Source organism: Sciurus carolinensis, chromosome 3, assembly GCF_902686445.1.
Source record: "Sciurus carolinensis chromosome 3, mSciCar1.2, whole genome shotgun sequence".
NCBI lineage: Eukaryota > Metazoa > Chordata > Mammalia > Rodentia > Sciuridae > Sciurus > Sciurus carolinensis.
This window is the reverse complement of record NC_062215.1, coordinates 71222190-71237585: the sequence shown is the minus strand read 5'-3', so window position 1 is coordinate 71237585 and position 15396 is coordinate 71222190. Positions and strand designations below refer to the sequence as shown.

At 37.8% G+C, this 15396-nt stretch overlaps 1 protein-coding gene across 1 annotated transcript in view; it reads right to left on the bottom strand.

The window, feature by feature from the left end:
* The window catches only part of Sap130 (Sin3A associated protein 130), a 74874-nt gene that overhangs the window by 21439 nt on the left and 38039 nt on the right, over nt 1-15396 (bottom strand). Inside the window, 3 exon segments of the mRNA XM_047545799.1 lie at nt 7641-7745; nt 14902-14942; nt 14944-15080. Of these exon segments, the coding sequence (XP_047401755.1) occupies nt 7641-7745; nt 14902-14942; nt 14944-15080 (283 nt within the window).

Genomic DNA, 15396 nt, shown 5'->3' with positions numbered 1-15396 from the left:
TTTACTATTTACAGGGATCTTTTTTTGGGTACCGGGGATTGACTTCAGGGGCACACAACCACTGAGCCATGTCCCAACCCTATTTTCTATTTTATTTAGAGACTGGTCTCACTGAGTTTGCTTAGTGCCTTGCCATTGCTGAGGCTGTGTCAGCTTCCTGAGCTGGGATTATAGGCGTGTGCTTCCTACCCCAGCTTGATTTGTCTTTGAGGGTTTTTTATTTTCAGCTTCTCTGGTTAATTCCCCTGGTTCTTTCTTCTTTTCTTTTTCCAGTGCTGGGATTCAAACTCAGGACCTTGAGCATGCCAGGCAAGAACTCTATCACTGAGCTACATTTCTTATTTGACTTGTGCTTTTTTTTTGTTTTGTTTTTCTTGATTGGTTAGTGCTAGCTAGTCTGTTTCTAAATCACTGATTTCTGCCTTATATATATTATTTCCTTCTTTTTTTCCTTTGTAGGTTAATAATTTTCAATGTTTTCATTGACATAAGTATTTTTTCATTTTTTTTTAAGTTCTAGATGGACACAAGACCTTTATTTATTTATTTACTTTTATGTGGTGCTGAGGATCGAACCCAGTGCCTCACATGTGGCAGGCAAGTGCTCTACCAATGAGCACTTGGGGATTTTTTTGGGTACTGGGGATTGAACTCAGGGGTACTCGACCACTAAGCCATATCCTCAGTTCTATTCCTGTTTTGTATTTATTAGACAGGGTCTCACGGAGTTGCTTAGCACTTTGCCAATGCTGAGGGTGGGTTTAAACTCCCGTTCCTCCTGTCTCAGCCTCCTGAGCTACTGGAATTACAGGCACACATCACTGCACCAGGCTGACATAAGTATTTTAAGGCTATGATTTTCCTCTGACTACTATTTTAGTAGCAGCTCAATAATACTAATATGTATGGGTCTTCATTATGGCATTTTCATTACGACACTGATATAGTGAACTTCTTTTTATATTTCTTTTGTTTGTGATTCAATCTGAAAAAGGTTTATTTCACCACCTGAGTCACAGACTGTATTAGTTTGGAGAAAGCTGGCAAACAAAGTGTTACAAAAGGGGTAACTTAAATGACAGATTTATTTTCTCATAGTTCTGGAAGCTAGTAAGTCCAAGATCAAGGTGTCAGCAGGGCTGAATCTTCTGAGGGTTGTGAGAGAGAAACTATTCCATACCTCTCTTGCAGAGTTTGGTGACTGGCTAGAAATCTTTAGTATTCCTTGGCACCAACCTTCATGTTCATATAGTGTTTCCCCTGTGTTTGTGTCTGTCCTAATTTCTCCTTTTTTTATGAATACTGGCATACTTGATTAGGGACTCAATCTATTCCAGTATAAACTCACTTTAACTCATTATATCTTCAATGACCCTATTTCCAACCCTGGTCACATTCTTAAGTATTGGGGATAAAGAATTCAACATAGGAATTTTGGGGAACAAAATTCAACCCATAATGAGGTCATTTCCATGTACTATAATATGAGATATACTTGATCTTCTACCATAGCATGTCTGCATGGGTTTTCTTTTCATTTTCATTGTCTATGTTTTACATTGTTTTCTGCAGTTTTAATTTTGCCTTCATTCTGTGGCATCATCTAGTTCTTTGTTGAGTTTTGTCAACTTGTATTATCTCTGTATGTTTTCTATTTACTCTGGGAATCTGTGCATTTCACCCTTGTGTTTCCTTCATAGAGGTATAGTTATTTCATTAAGTTGTTAAAATTCATGATGGAATGTTGGTTTGTGTGTGCTAGGGCCTGAATCCAGAGGCACTTCACCATTGGGCCAAATCCCCAGCACTTTTTATTTTTTATTCTGAGACAGGATCTTATTAAGTTGCTTATTAGGGCCTTGCTAAATTGCTGGGATTATGGGCATGTACCACCATACCCGGGTCTTGATGGAGTGTTTTGTTATAAATCTCATGTCTCCTGGTGAGTTGTTTTAGTGAGCAAATTAGTAATACTTTGTTGCTCTTCTCTGTTTTATCTTCATATCAATTTTCTTATTATTCCTCATCATAGAATGAGTTAGGTTATCCCGAAAAGTCATTTCCATGAGATTCCTTTTCCTGGGTGTGGGAGCATGGGGAAGCTGCTTCTCTAGCAAATTATTTTTTCACAATCCAACTCTCATATTTCAGATGTCACAGACACAGAATGACTATTTCATATAAGGCCACTTTGGGTGCCTGTGGTGGGGGCCCGACCTCCACAGTGTCTTTGAATCACACTAAGTCCAAAATGAGTCTGCAAATAGTCCCCTCCCCAACCTAATTTTGGCATCTGCTGTTACAAAAGGGAGACTTGAATACTTTTTGATATATTATTCTTCATCTTTAGGAACTAGATATATTTTCTAGCACTTTAAAAACTAAGTCCACATTTTACCTTTTTAAGAAATACATTTTAGGGTTGGGATATAGTTGGTAAAAAGTTTGCTCCCCAGTTTCAAAAAGAAAAAGACAAAAAAACCCATTTTAAACAATGAAAACCAATGTATTCATTTAAAACTAAAATAACTAGGGCTAGGGGTTTATCTCAGCTCTAGAGCACTTGTACATGTGAGGCTGTAGGTGCAATCTCCAGTAATGCCAAAAAAAAACAAATCAAACAAAAATATAATATCAAATGTTGGCAAGAATGTGGAGAAAATAGAAACATACATTTCATGTGGATGTAATGGGTACAATGATTGGAAACCAGAATTAAATTGCACATTTACTTCATCTAACAATGCTACTTCAGAAACACATCAGAGAATGTCTGCAAAGGAGCTCAATGATGGAGGAACAAAGAGATTCATGACAGTATTACTACAGTAATAAATGGAAATAACTGAAGCATTCAACAGCCAAGGACTAACAATGGCACCAATATCCCAGGAACATCATGCAATATACAGTCTCCTTGGGTGGTTTTTCATTTTCCTGACTTCTGAAGATGACAGGTCCTAGGACATGATCCATGTGTTTACTTCTACTCTTTTAGTTTTAAAGATTATAGGTCTTACAACTCCCAAATCTATAAAACCAGCATGAACATCTTCAATTCTAGAACTGTATTACTTCAGAATTTTACACACAATTGTGTACTTGACATCTGAGTGGCTAATCACTTAGATATTGCATAAGTAAAATGTTTATCATCAATCTTCTTGCTTTACTTTTAAACTGCTATTCCTATAACTTTTCTTATTATAGAAAGGATAATATCATTTTCTAGTAGTTGCTTAGGCAAAATCTTAGAGCTATCCTTGACTCCTCCCTTTCTTTCCACTCCATCAGAAAATTCTGTTAGTTGTGTTTTCAAAACATATGTAGAATTCGAACACTTCTTAAGACTTTCATTCCACTCACACTGCTCCAACTATTAAGACAATTTAAAAGATTCTATAATTTCTCTCTTGGTGTCCCCTTGCTTTCACCCTTGCAATTTATTCAAAACACATTGGCCAGAGTGATTCCTTTTAAAAATGTGTTAAGCCAGGGGCACTAGCATACACCTGCAATCCCAGCAGCTCAGGAAGGTGAGGCAGATCTCAAGTTCAAGGCTAGATTCAGCAACTTAGTGAGGCTCTGAGCAACTTAGAAGAGAGACCCTGCCTCAAAATAAATAAAATAGGCTGGGGATGTGCTCTGTGGGTTAACTGCCTCTGGGTTCAATCCCTGGTACAAAAAAAAAAAAAAAAAAAGAAAAGAAAGAAAAGAAAGAAAAGAAAAATCACTTCATTCTATGCTTTAAGGCTTTATGGGTCTCTCTCAAAATAAAATTCAAAAGCTCTAGAATGGTGCACAAGGTCCTATAAAACTAACTCTTGATACCATCTCTAAACCATCATGTATAGCCCCCTTGTTCTAATCTGGTCTTCCTTACTATTCATGTGTATTCCTAACACACATACTTTGCCATGTCAATATGTGTGAATTTCACAAATATATGTTAAACTTTATTATACCAGTCCTCTAATAATACTATTCAAATTTTAGTAACCACTGTATATTCACTATGAATAACTGCATAAAATACAAACTTTGCACTAGCGCTACAGTCCCCAAATCACTATGAAACTAATTAGATGGGCATCGTGATCAGGGACCAATCATATCACTTCTTTAGAAGTCTAGTGGTGATCAGTTACTGCACATCTGAATCAGTATTTCTAGGTTCGTGAAAGCAATAACGTGCATAGGTGTGCTCTTCTGCTTCCCCAGCAATAAATCCAAGTAAAATCTTACAAAAAGGGAGGACTGAGAGAAAACTGGACAACAAAGATGAAAAACACAGCAAAAATTTCCCAAAATAGAACAAAAAACAAAAACACACCCCACCTCAAAAGTGATGCTGCTGTGGAAGGGAAACTAGATGTAACTAAATTTTCATATTTAAAATGAAAATTTAGTTACATCTAAATTTAGTTACATCAGGTCCAGCAAAGAGAAGGAGAAGACCTAGTCTTATATGAAACTACAGTATGAACCACACTGAAAAAGTCTAATCATATTTAAAAAAAAAAAAAGGGTAAAGGTGCTTTAAATTCATCTATTAGGTTTAAACTGCACTACAAACAGAAAGCTATGGTGGAAATGGACAGTTTATTGAGGTGGACTAAAAAGAATATTTTTTAAAAAATCACAATCATTCAAGGCCAAAGTGTTGAAGATATCTGCCACAATAATAGAAAATATTAGTAACCAGAAAAATAAAAACCTTTTACTATGGATAAAACTGCATGCATATGACTGGTCTTAAATATTTGTGAAGCTGCTAGCAACAAAAAAAGATGCTGCTGTGAAATATATACCCAGATCTTAAGCAGCAGCAAAGACAAGTGGCTTTGATGAAAAGAATGAAGTACCACCAGGTGTGGTGGTGCATGCCTGTAATTCCAGGACTTGAGGCGCTGAGGTAGGAGGACTTCAAGTTTGAGGCCAGCCTTGGCAACTTAGCAAGACCCTGTCTCAAAATTAAAAAATAAAATAAAAATAAGAAATAAAAGTTCTTCCACTTAAAAAAAAAAAAGTACCCAGGAATAATGCTGGCAAAAATCTTCACATTATAGCAACTATGGGAGATATTTCACAACATTGAATATGCAAAGGATAAAATCTTAGCAATGGGTCATATCTTGTTAAGAAGTGTACAAACTGGGGTGCAGTGGCACATGCCTGTAATCCCAGCAGTTCAGGAGGCTGAGGAAGAAAGATCACAAGTTTCAGGACAGTCATGGCAACCTAACAAGACACTGCTTCAAAATAAATACTGAAAAGGGCTGGTGATGTCCCTCAGCAGGAGTACCCCTGGGTTTCATCAAGATCTCTCTCTCTCTTTCACACACTCACACACACATTAAAGTTTGCAAAGGCTTAGAAGGATTTTGCTCTGTATCTTAAGTTAGATAAATGAAAAGGCGGTAAGAATGGTTGCAAACCACTCTTGTGTTTCTAACATTTTACATTACACTAAACTAAAATAGGTTCATACACCATTTTTTCCCCATTTTTCTTACATTATTATAATCAACAGTAAGTTTTTTTTTTTTTTTTTAAGTATTTTCACAGACGGTTTTACAGGTCACAATAATTATAATCTTTCCAGTGATAAAGATTATATTGCAGCTGGGAGCAGGCACACACCTGTAATCCCAGCAGCTCAGGAGGCTGAGGCAGGAAGGATAAAGTTCAAAGGCAGCTCAGTAACTTATCAAGGCCCTAAGCACTCAGGAAGACCTTGTCTCTAAATAAATATTTTTAAAAAGGCTGGGGATATGGCTCAGTGGTTAAGTATCTCTGGGTTCAATTCCCAGTACCCAAAAAAAAAAAAAAAAAAAAAAAAAAAAAAGAATCATATTGCAGTTCAGCTTCCAACATCATTTTTTACGCCAGACACATTCTGACACCAGGGAGCACATGGTGTATTCCCTTCATGCTTTTTACCTTTGATCTGAGAAACCTTTCTGTAAATCATCAGCTCTTCTCCACTACTTTTATTCCCTCAATACTGTTTTCTTTTTCCTAATACATTTCTTATTTTTCTATATTATAGGAAGTAAGGTTAATGGGAATGGATATTTTGTGTCACTGCAATGTATCCCCAGATCTCCAAAAGACATCTAGAAAAAACAATACATTCATAATTTTTCTATCTAAATGAAGTTTTATGAAGACTAGATCCAGGGCCTCATGTGTGCTAGGTAAGCACTCTAGTACTCAGTCACACCCCTACTCTTTTAAAATTATATTTATTTTTTTATTTGTGGTATAGGGGATTGAACCCAGGGGTACTCTACCACTAAGCCACTAAGATACCCACGGTCCTTTTTATTTTTTATTTTTGAGATAAAGTCTCATTAATTTGCCTACACTGGCTTTGATCCTTCTGCTTTAGCCTCCCAAGTAGCTGTGATTATAGGCACACGCCATTGTGCCAGCAAGACTCCATTTTAAAGAATCTATTAAAGTTGGGGACAGTGGCACATGCCTGTAATCCGAGCTACTGGCAGACTGAGGAAGTTTCAGGCTAGCCTGAGCAACTTAGCAAAAGCCTGTCTCAAAAAAAAGGGGTGGGAATGTAGTTCAGTAGTATATAGCATTTGCCTAGCATGTGCAAGGCCCAATACTGCAAAAATAAATAAATTAAAAAAAAAAAATGAAAAAAGAATCAATTGAATTGTTATCCATGGTGGCACACTTGTAGTCCAAGTTCCAGCTCCTCAGGAGCTGAGGTGGGAGGATCACTTAAACCCAGGAGTTCAACACCAGCTTGGGCAATATAATGATATCCCATATCAAAAACAAAAATGAAAAGAAATCTGCTTATCTACATGTATACATAGAAAAAGACATGGAAAGATATTTCGAAGTGTTTATCAATTAATATTACTCTGGGCAGTGAGACCAGCAATGTGGGTGGGGAAAAGGACAACGTATTTTTACTTCATACATTAAATACACACACACACCACCTTCATTTTAAAAGTTTGATTATCTATCTATCTACCTACCTACCTATCTATTTATTTATTTGCAGTGCTTGGGATCAAACCAGGGGCTTCATGTGTACCAGACAAGTACTCTTTAGCACGGAACTGCACCTCCTGTCCAATGGAAGATGTTTTTGAAACAGGTCTCACTATGTTGGTTAGGCTAGTCTTAAACTCCTAGGTTTAAGCAATCCTCTTGCCTCTGTTAGCTGGGACTATAGGTGTGCACTACAGTGCCTGGCTTTCACACTTGATATTTTTATGTTGTCTGGGTGTTTTTTTCCAAAAAATACACTACTTTTAGAATTAGAAGAAAAGAAGCACAGAAAAGAAGCACTGACTACTGTTGCAATTCCATTTTTGACAGAAGTAACGATGGGGGGTTTACGACATCTGTGCCAGTGCTTTATGTGCGTCATTTCCTTAAATGTACAAGAATCCTGCAAGGTAGTTTTATAAGTAGGCTAATTTTATAAATGAAGCAAATGGAGATCTGAGAAGTTGAGTTCCGTTGAGGTCATGCAGTCAAAAAGGTCATATAAAAAGATGCACAAGAGGAAACTATGTGAAATTGGTCACACTTATTAGACTCTTCCCTTCATAAAGATGTATAATTGAAAGTAACAGTGGCAAGAACATTTATGTGCTCACCCTGCAGGCCTGGGTGACCCAGATGTACTCCGCATGGAGCTCTCTACTCGAGGACTAGCCACTTCAGGAGGCTGAGGAGGAATGAGGGTTTTCCGAACTGCCATTCTGAAAGAGATGAGACAAACCCAGAAAACAGCAGCTGAGGGCATTAAAGGACATGAAGTATAAAATACATATTTGTCAGGCATACCCATGGCAAAATAAAGTACTATGTTCATTAGGTATTTTAAAATGGCTTTTTATTATATCATATAACACAGGGATGTTATTTAAAAAGCCAAATACTACTAAAGGCTTTTAAACAAAATGCAACAGATCCTTTTCCCCATTCCTACTAACTTCCTGCCATTTCCTTTCATGAAGTAACCATGGTGACTCTTTTACTGTTGCTTCTAGCATGCTACGCACCTCCTTTCTACCTAATGTTATTAATATGAAATGCACATTAGTGCTTATGATCTTTATTATGCCTCTGTAGACCTGAGCAGGTTCTCAGAAGCTAAGTGAAAAAAACCTATCAAAGAAGCATTTAAGATCAACTGTATCGTGCAGTAGAGGCCATGTAAGGCTCTGACTGAGAATTTTCCACTGAATTAGCAATGTGGATGTCACAAGTGATCTTCACACATTCAGCTTGAGTAGAGTGGTGGGAACTAATGCCAGACAAGAGCTGGTATAAGAGGAAATGGTTAGAAGTAGAATATGCCATTTTTCAATGCCTAATCATTAGGCTGCTAATATCTCAAAAAAAGGGTGATCAACTACCAGACAGCTCATGTCTCCTGGTAAAAGAACAATGAAGGGCTAGGGTTGGGGCTCAGTGGTACAGTGCTTGCCTAGCACATGTGAGGAACTGGGTTTGATCCTTAGCACATTAAAAAAAAAAAAAAGAAAAAAGTAACTCTAAAATCTAATCAAACCTTTAGATTCAATGAACAACTTATAGAAAATGCAAAGGACAGAAATACAATGCAACTACTCTATAGGTGTAGTCTATTGAAATTCCTGTAAAGGTACTGTATATTCAAGTCCTAATCCTTATACCTATGAATGTGACCTTACCCTAAATGGAGTTTTTGCAAATTACAAATATCAAAATAATATCATTATTGCACTCCCTAAGTCTAATTACTGGTACCCTTAAAACAGAAAGGAGAGGGATGTTTGAGACATAGATATGTAAATATGGAGGATTTTCCAAATCGCCATTTTGAAAGAGACAAGAGACAAGCTCAGAAAAATAGCAGTTTGAGGATATTGAAGGCTATGAAGTATAGACAATAGAGGCAGAGATGGGAGTGATGTACATTTTCTAACCAAGAAATGCAAGGACTGCCGACAACCACTAGCAGCTAGGACAGAAGATGAATAGATTCGCCCTGAGAACCTTCAGACTGCTAGTCACCAGAACTGTAAGGTAACAATTTATGTTGTTTTGAGCCACAAACTTATGGCAATTTGTTATAACGACCATAGGAAACTCTTACAATAGTCATGGCCACTGACAACATCCCGAGAGTGAGGTTCAGAAGATCAAGTTTCTTCAGTGAAAAAAATTGCAAGAAAAAAAAGAGATGGAGGAAATTTATATGTTAAAATAGCTTGTGGGCCATATCAACTAATCATAATGTGTGCAGAACACTGATGCAGGACTAGAGGTGTTGCTCAATGGTAGGCTAAAGGAGTGGCTCAGTGGTATAGTGCTTCCTAGCATGTCCTGGGTTTGATTCATAGCACTGAAAAATTAAAGTCATTCAAATAAAGAACATGGACTCAAAAAATGTAAAACAAAACTTGTGACATTTGAAACCACAAAAAATGACTGGTGTTTGTTGACATTAAGAAGTTATGGTTTTAAAATTTTTAAGTATATATCTCTTAATAGACATGTTAAAACATACACAATTAAAATGATATAATGTTAAGAATTGCTTCAAAATCATGACAGGCCAGGTACAGTGGCTCACACCTGCAATCCAGTGGCTCAGAGGTTGAGGCAGAAGGATCATAATAGTTCAAAGCCAGCTTCAGCAACTTAGTGAGACCATGCCTCAAAATAAAAAAATTTAAAAAGTGCTGGGGATGTGGCACAGTGGTTTAGTGCTCCTGGATTCAATCCTTGGTAGCATTAAAAAAAAAAAAACAGAAGGTGTTGGTTGGGCACATACATAAAACACATTGATGATTAGCTGATAAGCTGATGAGCTGATGATTGAATCTGGGTATACATATTTACACATGCAAGTTTTTATTATGTTTAAACTTAAAAAAAAAAAAAAAAAAAAATCCAAAAAGCAAGACCACCTTTCTTCCAACTCCTCACTTCCACCACAAGACAACAAAATCAAAGTAACAACAAAAAAAAACTTCAGTAGATGTTTACAGCAGCTCAACTAACATAGCTAAACTATGGGAACCAACCTAGGTGCCCTTCAACAGATAAAGAAAATATGGTACACACACACACACACACACCACACACACACACGCACATGCGTGCACTAGAATATTACTCAGTCTTAAAGAATGAAATTATGGCATTTGCATGTAAATGTATGGAACCGGAGACTATCATGCTAAGTGAAATAATTCAATTCCAGAAAACCAAAGGCCGAATGTTCTCTCTGATATATAATGCTAACACATAATAAGGAATGGGGAGAGATGAATAGAAGTTCAATGGATTAGACAAAGGGGAATGAAGGGAAGGGAGAGGGAATGGGAAAGACAGCAGAATGAATCAGACATAACTTTCCTATGTTCATATATGAATACACAACCAATAAAACTCCACATCATGTACAACTGTAAGAGTGGGATCCTAATTCAAAAATGTTATACTCCATATATGTATAGTATGTCAAAATACACTCTACTGTCATGTATATCTAAAAAGAACAACAAAAAACAAAACAAAACTTCAGTAGAGACATCACTATAAACCCCCAAATGACAAACTTAAGAGTGCTAGTAGCAAGTTTTAGTGAAGACAAATCAATGCTCCTCACAGCTGGTTAGAGTGTATATGTCTGTTAACTACTTAGAAAAACCATAAACATTATCCACAAGAGGTGAAAATAAGCAAACTCCATGACCTAGCAAATTCCTTCTCAGTATACATAAGAGAGATGTATCCATGTGTGCATCAAACTCATGCACAAAAATGTTCAGATACATTATAGGCAAAACCTAGACACAATCCAAATATCCTTGAATGACTATATGGTTATTATTAATGGTTGTATATAGCAATAAAAAATTATAATCACATGCAATAATATAGATGATCATAAAAAACTAAGTTAAAGAATTCAGACTCATGTGAAAAAAATGCACAAAACTGTATATGATTCTATTTATGAGGTCACACCTTACAAAACTAGTTAGTTACTTTGTGGTAATAATGTAGTGGTTAGATACTGTATTTACTTTGTATCAATTCATGAGGTTGTATACACATTATCTAGGCAGTACACTACAATGAAAATGCTGGAAGACTGGCAAAAGAATTGGAAAGAGCAAAGACAGATAACTCCTTTATTTTCTTTGCAAAGAGAAACAAACAAAAAGGGCAGGGGATGGTGGTGGTACAAGGTGAAGAAACATGGGCTCAACACAATGTTTTTTAAGACAAAAGAAATGACAGCATGCATTGAATAGCATGTGGAAGGCCGTAGGTCTGATCCCCAGATTCCCAGCACTTCAAAATAAAAAAGAAAGAATGACAGCATGTTATATTTTTTATGTGAAAGGTACTCTAAGAAAAAAACTGTTGATATGCAAGACAGCGGAAGAAGAGCTCCCTCTAGAGCATTGCTTTTGAGTATGCAAGAGAGGAAGAGATTTGTTTGACCAAGCTCAGATCCTAGGTAGATTTGTGAGGAAGAGCATGTGTTTTGACAAAAGAAAGGGGAAGGCAAAGAAGTTGAGGTAGTATACAAGGAAATGAGTGGATGTGATCACAGACTGATTTGGGAAAGCAGAGAAAGAGGTCAAGGAAGACAGAGAGGGGCAATGAAAGGTGGTTAGGACAAGTGGTTGGAAGACTCATGTGAGGCCTGCTGAGAATTGCTGGGAGGGAGGTAGAAAAAGGTGGTGAGCTATGGAACGTAAGAGCATAGAAAACAAGGTCAGTGAAATGCCAGTGATGCTAACATTGTGTATACATATTGTTCAGGGAAGGCAGAGGGGGAGAAGCACTTAAACATTTGAGCAGCCAAAGAGCTGAAAAAACAATTTTTTTTGCACTGGGAATGGAACCCAGGGGTTCAATTATATCACCAGTTCTTCTTATTTATTTATTTATTTTATTTTGAGAAAGGGTTTTGCTAAGTTGCTAAGGGTCTAAGTTTCTGAGGCTGGTCTCAAACTTTCAATCCTCCTGCCTCAGGATTCAGTCACTGGATTACAGGTGTGTACCTCCACACCCAGTTCATTTTTGCTTATATTGAAGGTAAAGACAAGAATGCTACCATCACAATTGCCAGTCAGGCATGTTGGTCCTGAAGGGCACACAAACATACTGCAAAACTAAATTTGAATTTGATTGAGTCTATGGATCAGCCCCGTCCAAAAAGGAGCAACAGGCACTACTGAGCACATGAAATGTGGCAAGTGCAACTGAGAACAAAATGTGTTGTTATTTTTATTTTTATAGTGCTGGGGATCAAACCCAGCCCTGTCAGGCAAACACTCTATCACTGAACTATGCCCTGAGACCTATATTATAATTTCATTTTAGTTACATTGAACTTAAAATCAGATACTCTATTTCAGTTATTGGTATACTTCTCATTGTGCCTGGAATAGTTTGACTACATGAAAGTACTTTTTTCCAATACAAGTATGAAATCTAAATACAGATGAAGTGCTCTTGAGGTGAAATGGCTTGAAAATGGTAGCAAGGCACGATGAGAACCTACCCAAATTCTACCAAGTGATGGGATGAGAAGACACAGAGTCACCACTTGGAGAGCTGCAGGGGAAGTATAGTCCCCAAGAAAGAGTCATGTTTAAAGCAAAAAGCATGGATAAAGAGGAGGTAAGGGCACAGGGTAGTCTGTTGATGACAGAGAACACAGCAGAAGGGTCTTTGGAAAGTGACAAAGTATGGAAGAAGGGGCAGATCCTTTTGTGCTCACTGTTACAAAACTTCGAATTACTGGTGTGGATTTAACATGCACCCATCTACCTACAATGAGCACTTCTTGCCCTTCAGTTTGGTAATATTCTGTGAGTTACTCTGTAATGACTCTCTTCCATTTCTCTAATCTCTCCTATTAAAATCCCATTAATTGGAGGCTGGAGCTCCTCAATTGGTTCTTTTCCTGCCTTTTTACTCCACTTTTTAGATTTCTCATCTGTAAACCCTTCTGAGTTTTCAATTTCTATTTCAATTACTATCATAGTTTAAATTTCAAGACAGCTTTTCTTGTCCTCTGGGATGGTCCTTTTGTATAGAACCATGTTCCTGCATCTTTTCCTTTTTGTCCTTCTAAAGATATCATTGGTAGCTTTTGTCTTTGTTCATTACTTTTAGTTTTGTTCTCCTTGCCTAGTCTTAGCATTTTTCCAAGTACTTTTATGGGGCACATTTATCAGGGTTTCTGTCCTCTAGTGTTAGAGGACCCCTCAGATACCTGATTATGCTTGGTGGCACAAATCATGACTAACAGTAGGGGGCACAAAAAAGCTGGATGGAAGTTCAGAGTGTGTGGAAGGGCTTGTCTACCATAATATTCACTGGAGGGTGCATGATCTAGCCCCTGTACTTAGGCAACCCCTAGTGTTAATATCATTAAAGTTTCCCCCTTGGGTTGGGTAGATTATCCAGAGGAAAGCAGAGTTCTCTCTCATTTTCTCTCTACCAAGTCAAGTTCAACTGCCAAGGTTAAATGGGGAAACTGAACTGGGAAGTGAATGCAGTCCATCCATGGTTGGCTCTGTGGCCTCCACTATGCTGGTTGATCCTAGTGGATGATCTGCAGAGTTTGCACCTTTAGATTCCTGATGGGATCAAGAAGGGGTAGTGTACCCCATAGTGCAGGTAGAGAACAGTATTTTGGGCTCTAAGTGCTTCTTAAACAGATTTTAAATATGGATGCTCTTAGCTTCCTCCAATGTAGGCTTAAGATTTAGCTTTCTAACAGCTAAGGTTGGGATCACTTGCCTAGCCGCCTTCCAGCTTCAATGTTTTGTTGTTATTGTGACCTCTGCTGTTTTCCCCATCCTTATAAAATCTTTCTTTTTGCTATCTTAATTATAAAGCTCTGTTTTATTAATAGGGTTATTTCATCAAGGCCTGAAATATGCTTTAAAAAAAAAAGAAGACCTTCTTTATAAAGTATTCATAATGAGTAAAGATAGGAAGGAACTCAGGACATACAAAGCTCTATGCATCTGAAAACCTTGGATGACCCTAGTTCCAGCAATTAAAAGTTTGTGCTAAGCTTTAATCTTCTGATGGGGATGCTATCAACCCAGCTGAGCCATAGAAACTTTGAAATGTGGCTACTCATTTCCCACCACTGGAATGTTTAATAGCACAGCACATACCTTCCTGCCTATCCCACCAACTAAGAGGCTTACATAATACAGAATACAACCTGCTACTAAAAACGAGTCTGAATACACTTTGAAAACTGCTTGCCCTTAGCAACAACTCTCGTCAAATGAGGAGAAAAAAAATATACAGCAAGCATTAATTTAATACCCAGACAGGTCTGGAGAGTTAATTATAAGCTACTTTAAAGGTTTTAGAATTAAGCCCGCATGTGATGGTGCATGCCTGTAATCCCAGTGGCTCAGGAGGCTGAGGCAGGAGGATTGTGAGTTCAAAGCCAACCTCAGCAATGATGAGGCACTAAGCAACTCGGTGAGACCCTGTCTCTAAGTAAAATACAAAATAGGGCTGGGGATGTGTCTTAGTGATCGAGTGCCCCTGAGTTCAATCCCCAGTATCCCTCTTTCCCCAAAAAAGGTTCTAAGATTAAATTTCCAGTATAAGAAAGAACTCCTATAACATTATGCAACAGATAGTTATAACTGATATCCCACCCACTTGAGGATTCTTTAATATCCTATAGTCTGAGCTGGACAAGGTTCTACTGAATAATCCTGTGGTCAAGTTGTTTTGGAGGAAAATTTAAAATGCCACAGAGAATAGAGATTAGGTTGCTACTAGCACTGGATATGAAGCCTACTGTCTATATTATTATATCTAGAAACTGTGGTGTCACTTGGCACTTTTGGGTCTACTCACCCATCTGTGGCAGGTTTCTTCCGGAGGATACTTGGCCGGGGGGGAGGAGCCCTGGGCTGGTGCATTGGTGCTAGCACCCTGGCTGTGGGTCTGCACCACTGTTGTCGCTGCTGGAGCTGCACTGAATGGACTGTTAATAGGGTTGGCCACAATTGTAGCTCCATCTGCCAATACCACTGCTGGAGAAAAGGGAGGTGGTAGGAAAGAACAACAAAGAGAGGGAAACATAAAAAACATTACTAAAATATCACAAAAGACACCAGTGAAAACAATAAGACCACAGGCATTAGGTATCCATGTCATACCTGTTCCACTTCAAAAAGACAGAAGGGTCTGGGGGTGTAGCTCTGTGGTAGAGCATTTACTTAGCATGTATGGGGCTTTGGGTCGATCCTTAGTAACTCCAAAAATAAAAAATAAAATAAAGAATAAAGGATAGAGCACAATGTTCATCTGCCTAAAAGCAGAGAGCACAGTTGGGGAGGTTATGAAGCC